Raw genomic sequence first — 22,152 nt, 5'->3', positions numbered from 1 at the left:
ATTCTTGAATGAGCATCTTCAAATTGTATACATGTCTGACCTCTAGACATTTCCATGCAATATTCATAACATTATGTCTATTGGGAATTTCAGGGCCTCAATTTACACATTACTAACTTGATTGCATAGTGGAATATGGAATTGAAGACAGATTTGAAAACTAAAACATAGAAAAACCAAAAACATCACCTTTGAATGGATCAAATCCATGATTTATTAATTCCTCAAGTGAACATGTTTAAGTCATTTAGATGTCCGGTGTCCAAACATATCTATTCTATCTTTAGAGCACTGTATCTCCTCTTCTTTTGGCAAACTGTACTTCTGGAAATCTGATTTTTCTGTTAGTCAATTATCCATTGGAAGTAGCCTTCAAGGAAGAGGAAGAGAAGATAGAGGGGGGTTCTAAGCTGATTCTCATGGGAATCAAATGAAGGTGTCCCCTCTATTTATACTATATGGGGAAATTTTCATAAAGTCCATAGAAAAATTTCACAAAAGTCCCTTCCTTGAGAACAATTGATAAGTCCCCAAACATAAAGTATATCCATTGATATCCAAAAACCTTGAGTGAACTTCTGGGGACATGTATCATTCTAGTTTATAATTTCCATGACCTAATTAATACATATCACATATAGATTAATTAGTCAAGGATCGACTCAACACAATAAATTGATCAAGTTGTCAACCCATGGGGTGACAAGGTACACCTTGTGCTAGATAAGATACAAAGGAGTCTGTTAACCCTCTCATAGAAATTTTACCATCATTGGGTACTATGTTGTATAATCCCTCATTCACTCTAATGACTTACAATATGGTTAATCATCAAACCCTGATTGGTCATTCTGGTTACAGCTAATGCATGGTAAAATCCTCAGAGAACACCTTCTCTTATATTCCCACTACCTTGGCTAGGGAAATTACTGGATCAACTTCATTGAACAAAAAATTACTGAATAAATTCGAAGAATACTCAAAAAATTACTTGACCATGAATATATTAAGCGTTTGTTGCGCTTAATATATCTGTACTAATGACTATGGGATCGGCCATTGTCATCATACAAGGGGGACTAGAAAGTCCTATTGTACCCGGATATTTGAATGTCCATTTTGAGTATTCTTCGAATAAGAATATTTAGAACACATGTTTTAAGTCAAGTGATCACAATATTATGATCATATCATAATTCACTCGGCCATTGCATGTATTCATGGACTTCAACTATGATGAATACATTATATTAATGAATATTAAACGAGATGTGGATCATGTAATTTCCTAGCAGGCCACATATATTCCCAACATTATCTCCTCTTCTTTCCCTTGATCTGTGCTGTTAGAAATCAGATTTCCTTTACGTTAAGTTTCACCAAAAGCAGAATCTGGGAAGAGGAAGAGAAGAAAGGGGGCACCCAAAATGACTCAAAAAATATCGCATGAGGGTGCCCATCTCTATTTATATTGTATAGATTCATTAAAATCCATGGCAATTTTTATAGCAGTTTGCATCCATGGTAAGATTTAATAGAACTCAGCATGTTTGTTAGTCCGAGATCCCAAAAATCAATGCCACTCTAGAGCTTGTGCATGAACTAGCACCCACATGGCCGATGTGATTGATCTGGTCAAAATCTTGCCACTTTTTTTGACGTTACGACGATGGGAACAGGAGCGCAAATATCAATGTATATTGTTCACGTCAATGAAGTTGAATTAGGCTTTTCAAAGAGAATTAGGCTGTCCTGGCATTGACCATATTGAACTCTCCGAAAAGGGAATGATGCTTGATAAGATGACAACAAGAGCCATTATTGATTACATTTGATGCCTCCTGCCTCCTTTGCCACCATGCTGAGTATCTGTTATCAATGATGTTTTGCCAGAGGGGGAAATAGACAAAGGGATTACCATCAAAATGTATTCATATCCTTCAGAAGATGGGAAGGGACATCCCCCATAAGTCAAATACCTCAACCTTATGGTTGGCTACATTTTTCACGTAGTCTTGATTTGAGATTAGGTGTTGATCAAGTTTGACTTTGACTTTTTAGGATCTCAAATTTAAAAATTATTACTTATAAATAATTATTGAAAAAAGTCCTCCATAAAACTCACTGAGAGACGAATCACTAGGTAAGAGCTTGTTCTGTATTTATAAGATATACGTAGTTTATATTATATATAGAAAAAAAACTACTGAGCAACATATATAGAAAAATAATTTTCACAGCTTTTTCCAACTTTTTCACCCATCTGCTCTGATTGGTGTTAAATATACAAAACAACTAATTCCCCCCAAAACACGATCTGACTGGGTCAGGTCGGGTCGGGTCGGTGGCCCAACAACTTCACCATGAATAACAAATCGACAATCGTGACCACAATCATGATCACTTCACCCTTCTTCTAGTGATTGATACATTTGCCTCCTGCATTCCTAAATCATATTCACAACTCTTTCATTTCATCTTCTCCAATTCCCAGAGATAAATGCTTCTTAAATTATTCCCTGACATAATAATTCACTTACAAAAAAACCAAAAAATAACAAATATATGATTTACGACTTTTTTCGAGTACTATAAATACCCACCCCTTCAACAATTTCCTGCCCCCTACTGCAAGTCTGCACGATATACAAACCGCCTCTTGTCGATCTTTCCTTAGCCGCGAAGAGAGGAGAGAAGCCAGAGCCGGAGTGCAAGCTAGAAGGGCGAGCTTACTGCGGTGGAATCGCGATGGCGGCCATGGAGGTGGATGTGAAGCCGGCAGCTACCTCGGGGGAGAGCGATTTCTTCTCAGCGGGGGCGAAAATGAGGGGCGGAGGCGGCGACGGGCTTCGACAATATTATCTGCAGCACATACACGATCTGCAGCTCCAAGTCCGCCAGAAGAGGCATAATCTCAATCGCCTCGAGGCGCAGCGGAACGATCTCAACTCTCGAGGTTTGTGGGCTTGATCCGGGGGGAAAACCTATCCGTATCGTTTTTTCTTGGTGGTTTTCGGTATGACATTCTGTATAAAACCCAGGTTGAAATTGTGTTTTTTTTTGTTTACCCTAATTGTGGTACTATGAATTCGGCGAAATTTAAAAACTGATCGATATTCTTCATGGTCTTGATTCTTTGATCTGAGTTTGAGCGGGGGGTTTGGTTTGCTAGGCGAAGGGTTACCGGCACCCGACCTCTTTGTTTTTGCTTTCTTTTTGAATATCTCATATTTTCCCTTAATGTTGTACTTGTCATCAAGTTGTTGCTCAACTGTCCGACGCCTCTTCCTCCGGGCTGCCCTATCGTATTATTTAGCGCTTTTATCTTCTTCTGGTGTTCAAATAAATTTATACAAAACTCTGGGCACAATGAAATCTAATGTTCCTTCATTTAAGCCAAAAAATCCCCCTTGTCTCCTAATCTTTACCTTATCTTAGTTTCAAAATTTTTTTTAAACCTTGTTCTGCGACCGTTGTACGGCAGATTTAAGGTATGTATTCCAATCTAATGACATCGTAGCTTAAGGTTTCTTGCGCGGCGACTATTTTTTGCAAGTTCAATCCGTAGATCACTTCCTCTGAGGTATCCTCAAGTTTTCTCCGGAACAAAGTCGTTGGAGTTACTCTATTTCTTGACTTTGTCGGACAATCAGTTTTAAAAATTGCTTCCAGTGCATTGATCTTTTAATTTTTTTTTATTAACTCTCCTGCTTTCTTTTCCACGTTGTTATTTATTTCCTTGTTTGGAGAATATGTTTCATCTAAATTTCAATCAAATGGAAATATTGACTCGAGAAATTCAATAAATTGATTAGTGAGGATGTTGCGAGAGGAATTATTGCTGCTCCAAGAACCTGGTTCATATGTTGGTGAAGTGGTGAAGGTCATGGGAAAATCAAAAGTCCTTGTGAAGGTAATAATGTTCTTGAGATTTTTTTGGCCTCGGACTTCTTTATTTCGAGAGTAGTTTTTTCTTTGAACCATAAAATATTTTTTAATCTCAAAATTGATTTTTCGACTTAAATCATTTCTCAGGTTCATCCTGAGGGAAAGTATGTTGTGGACATTGACAAGAGCATCGACATCACAAAAATAACACCATCAACCAGAGTTGCCCTTCGCAACGACAGCTACGTGCTTCATCTGGTTTTGCCCAGTAAAGTTGACCCGTTGGTCAACCTGATGAAAGTTGAGAAGGTACCGGACTCCACCTACGATATGATCGGTGGTCTCGACCAGCAAATTAAAGAGATTAAAGAGGTCTTTCTCTCGCTCTTACATTTTTTATTGCATTTTTTAATTACATTTTTTATCATTAAATTTAAAATATTAAACTCCCAGGTCATCGAGCTCCCTATCAAGCACCCTGAGTTGTTCGAGAGCCTCGGTATTGCTCAACCAAAGGTGATAATCTCTAGCTCTTGGTGTGAGTTTTTGTTCATATTTGAAAGATTTGTCTTTTATTTTCTTAGGGTGTCCTATTATATGGGCCACCTGGCACGGGGAAAACCCTTCTAGCAAGGGCAGTGGCGCACCACACCGACTGTACCTTCATTCGTGTGTCTGGCTCGGAGCTGGTTCAAAAGTACATTGGAGAAGGCTCTAGAATGGTCCGCGAGCTCTTCGTCATGGCCAGGTACTACTGACATCTGCATCCTTTGCATTAAAAAGAGTGTGGGACGGATAGAGTTTTCATTGTAATGGTGTCTCTCTCTCTCTCTTCTGATTCTTAGGGAACATGCGCCATCGATCATTTTCATGGATGAGATCGACAGTATTGGCTCTGCACGAATGGAGTCGGGAACAGGGAACGGAGACAGTGAGGTTCAGCGCACTATGCTTGAGCTCCTCAACCAGCTTGATGGTTTTGAGGCGTCGAACAAGATCAAGGTATGTAATAAATATAATGATTTGTATGCTATCGATAGTGACAGCTGGTGTTTGCTGGCAGTGATGAAAAATTATACTCCACAGCTTGAGTGATGGTGACGATTTTCTCATCATCTCTTGTCATCTGAACAAAATTCACAAAGGGTTGATGACAAGAGATGGTGGAGATTGTCTCATTGTTGATGTCATCATGGTGGCGATGACAAAAGTAGATGATGCATTTGTCATGATCGTCCTGTGGAGGATGAAATGCAGATGATGACCTCTCATCATCATCATTGATGGTGAACACTAATAATGGCTCTTACAATGTTATTTTCCAGGTGCTGATGGCCACAAACCGGATTGATATACTGGATCAAGCCCTTCTAAGACCTGGCCGGATAGACAGGAAGATTGAGTTCCCGAATCCTAATGAAGACGTACTTTCTAACCCTTTTTTCTTTCTGTGAATCCCGGAAGTGAGTCACGATTTGATATTCTGTGTGTTGTCTTGCCAGTCACGATTCGATATTCTGAAGATCCACTCGAGGAAGATGAACTTAATGCGGGGTATTGATCTGAAGAAGGTCGCGGAGAAGATGAACGGTGCCTCTGGTGCAGAATTGAAGGTATGCCTCGATCCTAGTTCGTTTCATATAGCTTGTGTAGAGAGAGAGATTGAATCTGAGTGTCATGTTTTGGATGTCGGCCATGAGAGGTATGCTAGAGAGAGAGAGAGAGTATGGTCTTGATTTGGTGTAAATGGGCCAGGTGAAGTATGTTAGAGAGAAGAGTGAAGCTGGGTGTCATTTTCTGAGGACGGGGATGAGTATGTTAGAGAGAGAAAGAGTGAATCTGGGTGTCATTTTCTTTATGCAGGCCAAGAGATGTATGTTAGAGAGAGAATGAATCTAGGTGTCTTTTCCTGCTGGTGGGCCAATAAGTATATTAAAGAGATCGAATCTTGGAGAACTATTTTAGAGACAGAGAGAGAAAAGTATGTTAAAGAGATTGAATTTAGGAGTCATTTTCTGCATTTCGGCCTGGAGAAGCAAGTAAGAAAGAGAGAGTCAGTTTCTGCATTTGGGCCAGGAGTAAGTATGTTATAGAGAGATTCTTATAATGCCGTTATGAGCATTGGCCAGTAGAGGCATGTTAGAGAGAGAGATAGGGAGGGAGTCAGTTTCTGCCATAGTTCTGGATCGTCCTGGACGTGGACGATGGACGGGACGGGACAAATTTCGTCCCGTCCGACGTCCAGAGGAAGTTCAGGGATGAAGGACGGGACGGTTTTTCGTCCAACGATAAAAAAACCATCCCGTCCAGTCATACCGGGACGGTTTTTCTTCCCGTCCAGTCCTCCCGGGACAAATTTTCGTCCTGAAATTCGTCCCGGACGAAAAAAACCCATTTTATATTTTTAATATATGAATATTGATTTTTTTCAAGTTTTTTAGGGAATTACTGAGGAGATAAAACGCTAAGGGACATGTACAATTATTTCTGAGTGGCATCCATTTGCACGCACGAAAAAATACAGGGACTTTGATGCAAATTGTCAATGCGAGGCCACGTGGCGCAACATCTCAACCGCCGGATGTGAATCCGGCGGTTTTCCGTCGAGATTCGTCCGTCCATCGTCTGAGACCTCCGGACGGACGGTTTTTTCGTCTCACGGGACGAAAACCGTCCCGTCCTGTGGTCCCTGGGACGAATTTTTGTCCCAAAATTCGTCTGAATCCTCGGACGGGATGATTTTTTCGTCCTGGGACAAAAAAATCGTCCTGTCCGTGTCCCTGCACTGTAGTTTCTGCATTAGTCTTGGGATCGATTTATTAATAGTTAATAAATTGATGTATATTTTTGTGTACAGGCGGTGTGCACGGAGGCAGGAATGTTTGCTCTGAGAGAGAGGAGGATCCACGTCACCCAAGAAGACTTTGACATGGCCGTTGCCAAGGTGATGAAGAAGGACACGGAGAAGAACATGTCTCTCAGAAAGCTGTGGAAGTGAGAGGAGGAAGAAACAAAAAAAGATAAAACTCCCACTTTTATCTAATCCAGTTCACTACTCTGCTGTGCCGTCCTTCTGTGGTGCTTATTTTCTTCCTAGGCATGCAAATTCTATTACGACTGGTTATGAGAAAAAACTTATAATTTTAAATTTTTTTAGCAAAGATGTCCATTATCCACATCTTCTCCCTAGGGATGGGAAATTCGTAAATGAATGAACAGGTCAATGTCGGTGTTCACTTTCGTGTTTGGTTTGTTTGTGTTCATTTGCAAACCTGTTTTATTTGTGGGTGAAAATGCAAAATTTGACTTCAGCTATTTTTTCTTGGAAAAAATCATTATATGTGAGATACTATTTAGATAGTGTTTAGAAATACAAGTGATAGTAAAGTGTGAAGGCATTACCATATACTTAATGATTTAAATCAGGAATTTCAATCATCTCATTGAAATTAATATAAAGTCAAACATTGTACTAACCGAAACATGTGAAGGATGGTTTCAGCCTGAAAGTATAAAGCTAGATTTCTAAACATTACATGGTCTATTGAGTTTCTGAAGCATAATGAAAGCTAGTGACCATGGAAGATGGCTGGAAAGTTTGAGTGCGACTGAGGCAACACTTGATTCACTTGATGAGCCATCCACTAGTGCCTCTATGTCCTGGGTTAAGGGGACAAGTTGTGGATAGGCGAAGCGGCTGACTTGATGTCCAACGGAGGCTACCATTGCCTGAAGTTGTTTGTAAAAGTTCCAAAATACGCTATCACTCCACTGGATGGAGTCTAATTCTCTTCCATGCCTTACTGGGTGGTGGGGCTGAATCACGGAGTCTGGTGTATCCAGGGAAAGGAGATTTGCAAGATGCACTTAATACTTACCTTAATTAATGCAATTTGATTGGAGGAGAATGGATGTCCATTGCCTATGGTGGCATCGTTCATTACTTCTACACCATCGTCTTGATCACAGTCAGATTCATACTCTAAGCTAACAATGATAATACTAGAGCCATGGTGTTGCTTTGCCAGTCTCCTTTGGAGAAGTTGTACACTCCGACGTGGTATGCGTCCAGATTGCGCTCCTGCTTCCTTTAGCAAATCAATGATGCCATCAACATTGGCGAGCCCTACAGTCTGACTCCAATATAATCCATGCTACATGCTTTTATGTAATTCATTTTTCATGTATGAAAGAAAAAGTGTTCCAAATTCATTTGGGTATGTTCTTTTATGGCCTAAAAGGAAAATACCCAAATGTTATCAAGAGTTAGCTGTAAAATGTGATAATGTTTTCAAGCGCCATACCAGCCTTCCTAAGAGATCAAGATAAATTATTTCTCTACTCTATGTCCCTATCATATTTGATGACTAACCCTTGTGGTTCCTGGTAACATAGTGAAAGGAAAGCAATCAATGTGTAAACTATTTTACTATAATAAAATAAAAAAAATGCATATTAAAAATGAGTTATACATGGAGATTTTGGTCTACCATCCTTCTTGTGGAGTTTTGTCATTATAGACTCCTTCCACCAATTTGACCTCTTCAGTCTCAGGTATAGACTCGAACATGTTGATTTCTATATATATTGCTGCCTCAACCAACATTTTAGTGTTATCAATACGGATATGTTCTGAGCCAGAAGCCTTGAACGTTTGTAGGTGCAAAGTCCATGACCAGGGGAGAAGAATCTTAATATTGGAGCACTAGACTCACAAACAAGAAGGAAGTCTCAGGCCAAAACAGAAAGCTTAGGGAATATCTTACATTGTCTACTTTGCGACCATAATAGAGCACCATTCGGCTCATGTGTCATTTGGAGGTAGCTCCGTAACTCATCTTCAACTGATAGGTTGACAAGATTTGATGTGGAAACACATGTGCAAACCTCAACTTGATGGACAGTGTGAAGCTCTCATCCATCCCATCATCATCATCATTACCCATGTATTGGCATTGCTGTCCTCATCATCCATCAAATTTGAGACTTCCTCCTCACTTACATCGTTTAAAAGTCCTCGAACATACACCACCAAGCTCTCACAATCTTCGGGTGTTATGGAGTCTAATTAAATTTGTGGATCTACAACTGAAGCAACTAAAAATGTAGTATTTTTCTAAACACGAGCCTCATACTTAAAAAACTTTGCTCAGATGGCTCTACATGTAATTTGGATGGCGGCTCTCTGATCCATTATAAGAACGACATTATTGGGGAAAAAGTGTTCATAAAGAACTTGGAGAAATGATAAAACTGTTGTCACTGTCACACATTTAGAGCTGTAAACAATATCTAATGCTTCACATATAATTTGAATGGCGGCTCGCTGATCCATTATATGAACACCATTATTGAAGAAAAGATGTCCTTGGTCTATGGCAATAATATGTTCGAGAAGGTGTACGTCAAGAATTTCGAGCAATGATAAAAATGTTGTCACTGTCACACATTTAGAGCTGCAAACAATATCTAATGCTTCACAGAATGCTTTTAAAGTTTGAGCAAAATGTGCCACCAATTGCCATTCATGTTCAACGATCACAAAATTTCTTTCTACTGTGCTGTCGAGCTAAAAAAGGGCCATCTTCTACAACACTTTCCTCTTTTGATATGTTGCCTGAAACATCACGTGTGGAGTTTCATCTAGTCTTTGCATTCAACACCAATTTTCTGCTATAAACATCTTTAGTTGTCCACACCATTGAACATAACTCCGTCTATCATCTGATGCATAAATTTCCGTGTGATAAATTCAAAATTTGGGGGGGGGGGTTGAAATTAAGTCGATGTGAAATTGAGTTTAATCAATAGTATTTATAAACCTGTACTCATAAATAATTTAGTTGGCTAGTGATGAGTAAGGGCAGACTCCATAGGGAATGGATGTTAGGGAACAAACACTCAATTGGGTGAAGTCACGAAGATGAGAAGAATTATTAATATCGTACGAGTTACTGAATGGGTAACGATAGTGCTTATGATAGAGGTAGGAGTAAATTATGAAAATAGGCGAATAGGTGTGGTAGTTCTCGTAGTGGATCGTCGAGTAGGATGAGAGGATCGCGGTGTATGTGAATGGTGGCGTGAGATGAGAGGAGAGTGAATAATAAGAGGCGGCTAAATACTGTTTTATAAGTTAGGGTTTATGATATATGAGAATGGAGAAGCGAGACTGGATTGTGATGGCTGCGGTGGTAATGACATAGACGGTAGTGGATGCGGTGATGGAGGTAGTGAGAATCAGGTAGTGATGTAACATGTAGTTGCCGGGACCGATCGGCATGTGTTACAACACAATGAAGAGACAAATGCAACCTAATGATGCAATATCATGATCGAACAATACATGTAAATTCAATGAGTCAATACACGGCAGTGCTGATTGATTGGAGGATCAATTAAAGATACGGAGTTTGATAAGTCAAACTCAGACTTCTCAATGTCCCTTTGGACCGGCTAAACGATTATGCAATGAGGGGTATTTTTAGTACCTAATGGCGTCCAAGTCCTCTACCGTTATGGCCTAGCCATATTCCAAAGAAATTGCCTACCTCATTACAAGAGGTGGATAATCCTATCACGGCATATCAAATATCAGTCAGGGGAACACAAATCGACAGCACTGAAAGAAGTAATTTAACTACGAGAATGGGCTAAGACCCGTCGTCGATGGCATTGTAATCTGGAGGTTCACACATATTCAAGTCGCGGATGGTAATAGGTATGACTCGCAGGTGCTGGCATGCTGGGGCAGATTGTATGTGGGCGAAGGTGGGCATGTGTAGGCGGCCGCATGCAGGCGATTGCGCACAGACGACCACGCGTAGGTGGGCGCGCAAAAGCAAGCGCACAGACAGACGCGCACAGATGACCGTGCGCAAGCGCGCGCACAGGCGGGCAATGTGAGGGCGCACGGCCCGGGCACACAATATGCGTTCGTGTGTGTGCTTGGGGCCATGGCCTTGGGGGGCAATGATGCAGGCGTGCAAGGTGCGGGCTTGTGGGCGTGGAGCGCTCGGGCACACCATAGAGGAATGAGACACAGAGTGGCGGCACGGTGCGTGCGGGCGTTGGGCGTGCGGACACGCTGTGTACGCGGTGGAGACGGAAACGACAGCGGCAACGACGAAAGTGGCTGCGGTGACGGTGGCTGCGGCAGCGGCGGCGGTGGCAACGGCGGCAAAGGTTTTCAAGAATAACACTAAGAAAGGCGTTTCTTGTTGATTCTGGCATGACAACACGATCAAGAACTCGATTTCTTGATTCAGGCTCCAAGAAACGGGTACAGAGTGGGTACGACGATGACGGTTGCTTCCACATAATGTTGATATGGACAGAGGCGACGTATCGAGGAGACTCCACGTTCTACTCTAAGAAATGATAAAAGAAACTTCCAAAGGGAGGAGGCGGGAGCCCATTGTGAAAGAACTTTCAAACTTCAATCAACTCCAAGGGCTTCCTTCGGCATGCCTCCCTTTATATAGTGTAGGGAGGCAGCCAAATTGGGCTGAATGGGAGGGGGGGAACTGTCTCGTGATGAGAGGTTTCCCCTTAATCGTACATCAAAGCAAATAACAAAATCAACGATGGACGAGACCCAGACACGAAGGCCCATCCAAGAATTCAGAATGAAAACAAAACACATGATAATAAAACAAACGCTCACGACGTGTCGCTAGGCTGTGTACTTGAAGTGGTTGTCACGGACGTCAGCTCGTGCGGCTCAAAGAGGTTGCTGATGTCCCTTGGTGCCGTTGACAAGATGGTCCCCCATCAGGTAGAATGTTGGTAGAAATTGAGAGATAGTGATATATGTTTTCTAAAAAGGAAGGAGAGAGATAGATGATGAGATCGTAATGGTGTAGGAAGAGACGTGAAGTGGATGATAATGGATGTTAGATATGGGTGATAATAGATGATGATGGAGGACGAGTGATGGTAATTGATATAGGTGATGGATGATGATCATGAATGTAGTATCTAAGTGTGTTGGAAAAAAACTCAATGTAAGGCAAGAGGCTAACCTTAGAAACCTATGTTCCACCAGGATCAAGGCATCTTCCTACTGTAGATCAACCTTCCCACTTCTTTGTTGAACCTCCCCAAGCACTAGAGACACTAAGAAACAATTGATGGACCTCCAAAGCTTCAGTTTCTTTCAATCTGCCTTTCTAGATGGAAGTGAGCTTAAAGATGTTTTTTAGAAAGATTGGGGGTCAAAATTTAAACTAAAACATATGGATGGATAGAGGACATAAATAAAAATATACCCTTAAAATTTCAGCTCAATTCAAGTTCTGGATCGTCAAATATCAGGCCTAGAAGTTGGATGATTCTTAGCTGTTGATTTAATCCAAATATTTCTCTCTCCTCATTCTCATCAATGCCATCACATCATTCAGTTAAGGTTTTGTTTCATCCAATAATTTAATGTGATGATTGGCTGAGGTTCTTCCTCATCATCCGCGATCGACAGCTGTCATCTTGCCACCTATCATCTTGGAGAGAAAGACAAAATAGAAGAATAATAACATATTATTTAAAATACTATTTAATATTTAGCTCGCAGCTGACATGATGGTGCGTCAGCACGCACCACCATCAGGCATTTATCCTTTTAGTCCAATGAGAATCGGACATGTGCGCGTGACATGTACACGTGCACACCACGTGTACATGTGGCGCCACATGTCGCGGGACAGCTCAATGGGTGCCGCAGTATTTCACAAGTCTAGAGAAAGAGAGAGGAAATATATGGAATTTTCTAATCGTCTTTGCCTCATCACCGCATCCCATTCATAGCAAAAATATGTGCCTTTCTTCATTGGGCCACGTCACTCTGCGCCAGAAAAAAGCAAAAGGAATATTTGTTAGTTTTAATTGCAATCATGGCATCTCTAATCGCGATGCCATAATAGCTTAGTTAAATGATTGGCTGGCACCAATCATTAACTGGGCTTAATGATTGGCTGCCGCCTATCATTACGCCAAACTTTGTGCCGTTCGACGAATTGAATGACGACACATGGCATTGGAAAGTAATTTGGGAATTACTTTCCAATTTGAATTTGAGGTCTTGCAAAGGACTTCAACTATCATAGAGGATGACTAGTTCACCCTCTTGTTCATTCTACTTTGATGTCCTAGAAACAAGGATTAGAGAAAACACACGTAATATGGACCTGCAGCAATACTGATCTAAGATGATGACTCTAGTTTTTTAGATGGCTTAGAAATCCTTTCCAAGATGTCTCGAGTAAGAACAATGAAATTGGTTTTATGTAAATAGCACTTGTCAATATCTAAATGGAACTTACTTGACATTGATAGATAGATTGAAACATATATAGAAGCAGTTGTCATTATCTAAATGAAAGATCAATCACATAAATATTTCTTCATTTGAACCGTTAGATTCATCACGAGAAAGCAATCGATAATTACAGGTATCAATTAGATGAATATACTTTGTTTGAGATGAATGAGAAACACACATAAAAGAGACTAAAAAATACTTCATTCATAGGGTTCCTTTAATGAAAACAGGATTTCGAATCAAGTACCTTTTTGCAGTTAACTTTGTAATGTTAGAGCGATGTGCTCAATCTCTCTACTTTCAATCTCTCTTTCAGCCTAATGATGGGTGGGGTTGGGGAGGAAAAAGGGGGTTGTTGGTACCTTACTGAAGAGATTTTGGGGGGAATAGAAGGGGATTGAAGAGGAGAGGGAGGGGGAGAAGGGGGTGGCTTGCCGGAGAGTGGGTGAGAGGGGGAGGTGGTTTGCAAGAGGGGAGGGGGACAAGATAAAGGGGGGGGGGATAGGGGGAACAAAGAGGAGGGTGGGGTGTGTGTGGCTTGCAAGAGGGGGAAATAGGGGGGGATGGTGGGAGGGACAAAGAGGAAAGGAGGTGGTGGTGGCTTGCCATAGAAGAAGGGGAGAGAGAGGGGGGGGGGAATGGTGGGGGGAGGGGGGGGAGACAAAGAGGAGGTGGGGAGGAGAGATGGTGGCTTGTTAGAGAGTTGGGGAGGGGGGAATGTGGGGGGGGGGGGGACGAAGAGAGGGGGGGGGGTGGCTTGTTTGAGTTATGGGGGTTTCCAGTGTAGTAACAAAATGAAAAGAAAATGGTGCTAGTTGTAATATAACATATGAAACTGTTGCTGGAATTGAGAGTGTTGCATTCAGATCAGTTTTCTAGGGAATTTGTTTTCATGCTATGCGTAGTATTTTATGGAAACTACGCTGTTTAATCTCCGTTTGACTCTTTGCCTTGCACTGTCTTCAGGCAAAGTTTCAGGCTAATTCTCGACAAGGAGTAGCCAATTAAAATAGTCCTTGTGATTGCTTTAAGTTTTGAATGTCTCTTCTTTTCAAAAAATTATGCATGAAATATGAATCCCTACATTGAAAACTCTACTGGCGCTCTGGAAAATTCATGTCTCTCTTAATAATTCACTTTTTATGACTCTCTTAATTGTGTTTTATTCCGATTGCAATTTTTTTTCATTTATGATTTCTCTTTATTGTCACTTATATTCTTATTTATTTTTATGATTTTCCGAGTTTTATTTTACTCAAACCTAGAAGCCCTCGTTACTGTAGACTCAGTTTTTTTCCTTGGGTTTCTGAGTTCGTGATTTCTCATTGGGCTTCTTGTTTTTTTGAAAGAACTTATTGGATCTCTTATTGTTTTCTCGCATATTATTAGGTTGCTTAAATTGCATCTTCTGTCGAATGTTATAGAATCTTCCACGATATTTGATATAATACTTTCCCATATGATCTCGTTTAACTCTTTCTGTAATTTATTTTCCACTATTTATTTATTTCCATGCCATGCATCACACCCTTGTTATTGTATGCTGTTTATTTTATCCTGACGTTCGATTCTTTTGATTTCTCAAAGGGTCTCTGGAGGATTTTTTTCATGTTATTAGGTGGCTTAAATCACACCTTTCTGATGTTGTAGAATCTTCCATGATATTTGACCAAATCATTGGATTTCTAGACTAGAAATCTCTTTTTAGATTTCTCACTAGGTGGCAGAAATATGAAATGTAGTTAATTTAATTCTTTTTCACATTAGAAATTCAAAAAAATAACTCTCTGAATTTCAGATAAATTATCTATAATTTATCTATATACTTTCTACTAATATTTGAAATATTATAAACTAATTTCACTTTTTTTTTGTTTTATTGAATGAATCCTTATGATATCTAAATCTAAAAAAAATTAAGGTTAATTTAAAGTTATAAAAATATTTTTTCACCGAAAACTTTCTGATTTAACACTTTTTCCATTTAGTTTTACCTTTTAAAACTCTAAGCCTGTATGGAAATTATTCTAGATATTTTTGCGTGATTCATAGCCTTCAAAAAATACTTTTAGCATGTGTCTTTGGTTTAGTAGCTTTCAGATGGCCAGGTAGTCAGTTCTCACAGCCTAGTTAGGATTTGCTTCGTAAGAAAATAAAATAGGGAAAAAAAAATGGAGAGAGACTATAGTCCACAATAATATCATGTTGTCTGACTCCACATCATACATAGGGTTGGCAGGAGGGAGGGAGGGAGAAAGAGAAAGGGAGGGAGTAGTATATCATTATGAATTAAACGTTAAACACCCATATCACCTCAATTACGAACTTCAGATCTTACCTATTTCATAATAAAATTTAAAATGTTTATCCGATTACAATCGATTCACATGCCTATTATGAAGATAATTTACAAAAGAAATTGAAAAATTATTAAAACGTTGAAACCAAGATAAATTATTAGAAAATCATAACATAGCATTATCAAAATATAATATTTATTTATACTCATCCCCTGAAACAGCAAATCAATAGTTTCAGTAAATGTGATTGTTAATTAACTTTTAGGTTTTTATACAGTGAATTATCCTAAATTTTAAATTAAAATATTAATTTAGTTATTATGAATGATATTTAATTCGAACATTAGTATAATCAAAGAAAAAATTCCTCATCCATGAAAATTCTGATATAACTTATTTTTTTGGTGCTTTAAATATAATACATATGAAATATATTATATGATGCCAAATCATAGGTATTATAGTTGTATTGTTAATATCGTTGGGAGTGAAAAATAATAAAATACCAAGATAAGATAAGTACGACTAAGGTAACTCAAGAAATCAAGCTGATAAACCTTTCATCCATCAAATGTGGTTCAGAGTAAGGTCTGATAAATAAATTCAACTGAAATATATCACTGTTGAGGATTTTTTTATTAGTAAAGATTCTGGTTGAATAAACTAAGAAAATGTGAATAAATTTGATTCCATATATGCAATGAGAGTTTCAAGAGCTAATAAAAATATATAGTCTTATACATTAACATACAAATAGATAGTATGGAAATAATATTTTAACCATATTCTTGATACATAACACAAATTTTACTAGAGAAGTTCATTAATAGCTATCTATTACAACTCCAAATATAAAAATAAAATGGATAAATATGCATATGCTCTTTGTATTACCTGTACTAAATTGGATAGCCTATACTAAATGAATAAATAGGATAAATATGTAGGAATAGTTTGTTTGTATTTTCTTAGGATTTTTGAAGAGAGCTCTTCTTTGTTTTCCTTTTCTTAAACTTTTTTGTTTTGTTTTTCACCTATTCACCTATTCACCCTTTTTTTAAGGGTAAAATCACAGTGCTCGATACATCCAACCTTGCCTTGTGCCGGTAGACCGATCCATCCGTGCCCTGGATGCCACCCAAGGGGGTATTTATTTATAAAATGTAGTGTTTTTAATCATTTTTAGGTGTGGAGCAAGCGTACATGTCCTAATTACACATGAACCCTACTCGCCCACGGCCATATTGCAGGAAAGAAAAAGGTACATAGTGTTACCTAGTGAAGGCCAGGAGAGGTCACTCATGGCAGCAGGATTTGGGGGAGCCCTCGTAGCGATGTGAAGTGTGGAGTGCGTAGTTCACCCAACCGTTCGCATATGTCATCGTGGAGGTTCACGACTTGACAAACTATTTGGCAAGAGGGTGAGCTCTCCTGCCTCCAGCACTCCAGGCTATCCGCCACTTCGGTGGGCCTTCCTTTGACAGTGTGCGATGCGTATGAAGGGCCGGCAAGCCGAGTCGTTCAACGCGATAACATTCACGAGCTGTCAGAAGGAGTGCCTGCCAAGAAGGGAAAAGGGAGGAAGGAGATCGTGTGTGTACCGTGTGGTTAGAAAGGGCATTTGATGTCTCATTTCCCTCGCGCAGATGGAGACAAACACTAGTTGTGCAGGGGCGGCACTGCATGATGTCCTGCCATACGTGTTGCAGTCGTCACTAGGAGCATTTGCCTACACGAAGCATGTCAACTAACACCTGCGAGTTTGATTCTACGACAATGTGGTGAAGGCTTCGTTTGTCGTAGAGGAGTAAACCATCACGTATCGCTATAGCCTTGGCTACCATATTAGTTTGTATGCTGTAAAAAGAGGAGAAAGCAAAGAGTATACTCCCTATATGATCTCGTAGGATACCACCTCCCCCTACTGGCCCCGTGTTCCCTTTGGTCGCACCATTCACACTTAGCTTGAGCATGCTGATTGGCTGTGGGTGCCAATGAACAATCTGTAGCCAAATGCGGATGGGGATGAGGTTACCGGAATACTCCAAGATCGAAGGAGCTCGCACGCTGGGGCTGAGCTGCGAGCGAGGTGGTGTGTGCGCCGTATCCATTGCTTGACTCGTCCCATGATATCCAAGGCGTGCATGGGAGTTCTTGCAAAATGAGAAGAATTTCGCCCTTTCCAAATCTCCAATAGTAAGTAAGCTATGGTGACGTGTAGGAGGGGGCTTCATTTGGAGCACGTTGGCAAGAGATACATCCTGCCAAAACACTCTAACAAAGTTAGAGTAGAGGAGGTATCGAGGAGTGGACGCTAATGGTGTGTGATTTGGCGCCAACAATCTAGAGTTGTCTCAGTATGGAAGAAAATGTGCTCCATAGTCTCAGCCTAGGGAGATGTGGGACAACAATGACAACGCGAAATGAGAGATCGACCGATACGGGTCACTCGATCATTAGTCAGGAGGCCACGATGCAAGAGTCTCCAGAGGAAGAAGGAGACACGAGTAATGATCGCCTGATGCCAGATTCGGCGACCCTAGTGCTGGGTGGGGGATTTCTCATGGAAATGCTCCCAAGAAGAGCGTTAAGAGAATGACCCATCAAGGGTAAGCGTCTAAATAGGATGATCCTGAGAGGGCACGATGAGAGTACTTAGGCATGGGGTAAATATGTCGATGGGAAGGCCATGTTGCTCCTATAGGTGTCACGTGTCGCCAAGGAGTAGTTGCGCCACGATCAATTTAAGGCGATGCGGCTCGAAATGGGGGTGATGGGCTAGGGGTGTGTTAGTGAGCCATATATCATACCAGGTGCTAATCGCACCTCGGCTGACATGCCAATGTATGACCGTGGCTATCTCAAGCCAATGTCGCTGCCAAGTTCGCCACCTGAGATGGCCCCGGATATCCATCTCTCTACGAGCCCACTCGCCATACTTGAATGAGATGAATCTCCCCAATGGGGAGTGCGTGTATGCATGCACCACACGAGCTTCTTTTGAAGCATGTCTTGGACGTCTAGAAGGCGTCTGATCCCTAGCCCCCCCTCGTCCATCGGTCAACAAGCTTTCTCCCATGAAACCTAGTGGTGGTGAATCTCTCCCTTAATGTGACTGGACTATAAGAAACATGTGCACAATCGCTCCATAGAGGGGATGACTATTAGAGATAGTGAATGGACCGCAATGGTATGTAGTGGAATTCTCATGAGGATGTGTCGAATAAATTGGATACGTCCTCTAGGGGATAGAGAAAAAAGTTATCATCCCTCTAGTTTCTTTCTCAATTTGGCTAGCAAAGCATCAAAATAATGATGCCTTGCATGTCCGAGAAAGATAGGGCATCTAAGATAGTTGATAGGGAGGCACCCTCGTGCGTACCAGGTATAGTGTTGTATAATCTACAAGCGCTTTACAGTGGTGGATGGACTGACCATAAAGCTACTCTTGGAGGCATTGACGAGTTGGCCAGAAGCCCGCTCGTACACAATGAGGACACTCATAAGTTACTTAATTGATTTTTTAGGGCCATTAAGGAAAAGGATGACATCATATCCAAATAGGGAGTGCGAGAGGATCGGTCATCCCCTTTTCGTAAAATATGGTTGTATGAGGCTGCATGCGATCGTTCGAAAGAGCGATCGACTAAAGACCTCCATTAATATGAAAAGGGTGGGTGAGATAGGATCACCTTGCTGTAGACCTCTTGTGACCGTGAAGAAGCTAGTAGAGTTTCCATCCACCAAAAGGGAGAAGTGATTCTCTCTAATGCAGGCATCGACTAGAGTGATGAATGCATAGGAGAAGCCAAAGCAATGTAACACTTTGGTAAGAAAACTCCAATTGACTCGATCAAAAGCCTTCTCCATATCCTATTTGATGATGACATTCGAGCCCTGAATATGAGTGTCTAGTGACTTGGCTAATTCATGAACGAGCATGATACTGCCCTGGATCTGTCGACCCTTGACGAAATCGTACTATTCAGGTGAGATAAGTCTATCAAGGAAGATCTCTAGTTGATTTGTAATGATCTTGGATCCAACTTTATAGCATACATTACAAAGAATAATGGGATGAACGTTTCTAAATGAAGTTGGGTTGTCTACTTTTGGGATTAGCGCCAAGAAAATAGATTTCCAACTTCGAAGTAGGACTTTACGTATAAAGATCTCCTTGATAGCAAGCACCATGTCCGTGCCTATGATATCCCAACATGCGATATAGAATTCCACTAAAAATCCATCCGGTCTAGAGCCTTGTTCCTACCCAAGGAAAATACTACCTCATTGATCTGTGCTTGCGTAGGAAGGGCTGTGAGTAATGCGCTTTCCTTGTTGGTCACCAAATGAGGGATGGAGGTGAGTAGGTCCTCACTCATGTCAATCAGTTGTGAGGCAAGGAGTGAGATATAATATTCAACGCCAACAGTCGCTAACTGGGCCGTGGCATGACTATAGATCCCTAACAAGGTCGTATAATTAGGACGTGCTCTGTGGCGAATCAAAGCGGGAATGAAACATGTGTTTCTATCACCTTCTCGCATCCATTAGATACACAATTTTTGGAGGTATAAAATCTCTTGTCATCGCATCGCATCCTAAAGCTTCCCACATAGCCTAAGCTTTCACTCCCCCACTTTGTCTGTCCAACCATCCTGTCATTGTCTCTCAATAGAAGCTAGCTCCATTTTGAGTACTTCAACTCGTGGGTGCATGTCTCCGAATACATGTCGATTCCACCATTTCAGGTGGAACTTAAGGTTCCACAATCTATAACTTAAGTTCTCCATAGGTGATGCAAAGATCGTTCCATGCCAATGGCTGTGCATAAAACTATGAAAGTCTTTTTGCTCTGACCACAGCTAGGAATCAGAATGGGGGACGACAAACTCGAGTATTTGAGTCCAGGAGAATGAGGATTGTTGAGTGGTCCGAGTAATATCTCGGTAGGAGCTCAATCGTGATAGTGCAGTGCACTAGTGCAATACCATTAGTAATGCAACGATCGACTAGCTCGTACATAGGCACGTCTACTTGGCACTCATTGCACCATGTATATCTCTCTTCTATAGTGGGGGGATCCACTAATGAAGCATGATGAAGAAAGTCATCGAACGCTTGCATGGATCTCGACCAGGGCGACCGACCTCCTTCGCGTTCACTGACTGCTGGTACATAGTTGAAATCCCCCGCTATAAACCACGGGAGATCAATAAGACGCGGATGGGTGTGTATATGCTGGACAAGTGCCTCCCAGAAGGCCTCTCTCTCTCGATATCTATGCAAGGCATAGACTACTGTGAGTGTATAAAGCGTCGAGGAGGACTGAATGACAAAGGTGACATACTGAGTCCCTACGCCAAGGAGCTCCAATTAATAGTCTCGTGTCTAAAATAACCAGAGCTTATTCGAGGAGTGGCAATAGATGTGATCCATTATGAGTTTCCTCATAATGGAGTGAGTGATATCCGGTATAGTCATCAGTTCAATAAGCCCAACCATTCCTAGTTTGTGCTTATTGATGAGGGACAGGAGGTGGGACGGGGTAAGAGGATTGCCTATTCCTTGATAATTCCAAATGAGACTAGGAATCATAGTACTATTGGATTTCGTGGCGCACCCTCGATCGGGTGTTATATATGCGACGAGAGTGAAGTGTATTTGAGTGATGTCCAGGAGGTGGCGTGGTGTTCGTATATGAGTCCTCAGATATGGAGGCATCATCATCCTCCTCACTTGTGGAAGCGAGTCCACTAGTGTCCTCACATGTGTCATCACTAGGGAGAGATGCTTGACAATCATTCAACCATTCCTCCATAACAAGTGGTATATGGGGTGGGTGGGGATCAAGTAGTGGGTTTGGTGGGTGGGGGGAGAGACGAAGGGGGTATGTCGGCGGGGGTGGGGGAGTGAACCAATGAGCGGGGGTGAGTGGGAAGATGAGTGAGGGCATATGAGTGGGGGTGAGTGGGAAGGTGGGTGGGGGGATGGCAAGGGATGGGCTGGCTGGGAGGCATAGGCTGGCTAGGAGATGGACAACAAGGGGTACGTGTGGTGGAGGGCGCCGGGACTCGTCAGGGAGAGAGTGGAGGAATGGAGTGGCTACTAGGAGATGCGGGTAAAGGACGGAGGGACGGTTACTGAGTAGAGGTTCGTATGGAGGGCTTGGAAGATATAGGCTGAGAGGGACTAGGGGAAGGGGAAGTTGGGGCAACATGTGGGGCACTAACACGACTCACCCCTACCTCAAGGTGGTCATGAGTATCAGATCCATCCGCTACCTCTAAAAGAGCAAAGGCATTCGAGGTCAGCGTAGGGGACTGAATCTCTTTCCTTTTGCCCGATAAGTGGCTAGTAGATGGGGTATCTTGTGCCCTAGGTTTGGGGCACTTATCATCACCCTTCTTAACCCATCGTGCCATTGTAGGAGTAGGTCAAACAGAAATATGTTTGACTAGCATAGGGCCCTGGGCTAGGGAGGGTGACCCACTCGATACACCTCGTAGGAAGGGGGTTGGCCGTGCAATAGGCAACTGTCTCTGGTTAGGGCAGCGGCCTTGGGTAATGGCTTTCGCCTATACTATATAATCATCGTAGGGCAATGGGGGGAGGTTGTCCGTCTGGGGTGCTGAAGTGGCTTGTGTC

General features: G+C 41.5%; 1 protein-coding gene across 1 annotated transcript; it reads left to right on the top strand.

Annotated features, from left to right (window-relative positions):
* The first annotated feature begins 2,626 nt into the window (after nucleotides 1-2,626).
* On the top strand, nucleotides 2,627-7,049 carry LOC144704283 (26S proteasome regulatory subunit 8 homolog A). Its single transcript, XM_078576644.1, has 9 exons — nucleotides 2,627-2,956; nucleotides 3,816-3,913; nucleotides 4,036-4,260; nucleotides 4,342-4,404; nucleotides 4,473-4,636; nucleotides 4,734-4,890; nucleotides 5,214-5,312; nucleotides 5,391-5,501; nucleotides 6,746-7,049. Exons 1-9 carry the CDS (start codon nucleotides 2,749-2,751, stop codon nucleotides 6,884-6,886), a joined length of 1,266 nt encoding a protein of 421 aa, XP_078432770.1. The 5' UTR covers nucleotides 2,627-2,748; the 3' UTR covers nucleotides 6,887-7,049.
* Nucleotides 7,050-22,152: the final 15,103 nt, after the last annotated feature.

The sequence above is a fragment of the Wolffia australiana genome, chromosome 6 (assembly GCF_029677425.1).
Source record: "Wolffia australiana isolate 7733 chromosome 6, ASM2967742v1".
Lineage (NCBI taxonomy): Eukaryota > Viridiplantae > Streptophyta > Magnoliopsida > Alismatales > Araceae > Wolffia > Wolffia australiana.
Note: the sequence above shows the minus strand (reverse complement) of the source record. Positions and strands in the feature narration are given on the sequence as shown.

Bases quoted from the DNA above. Each gene is read 5' to 3' on its own strand.
- LOC144704283 (XM_078576644.1), top strand. From the start codon at position 2,749: ATGGCGGCCATGGAGGTGGATGTGAAGCCGGCAGCTACCTCGGGGGAG. The intron at 4,261-4,341 runs GTCTTTCTCTCG...TTAAACTCCCAG, and splicing joins AAATTAAAGAGATTAAAGAG to GTCATCGAGCTCCCTATCAA. The intron at 4,891-5,213 runs GTATGTAATAAA...GTTATTTTCCAG, and splicing joins AGGCGTCGAACAAGATCAAG to GTGCTGATGGCCACAAACCG.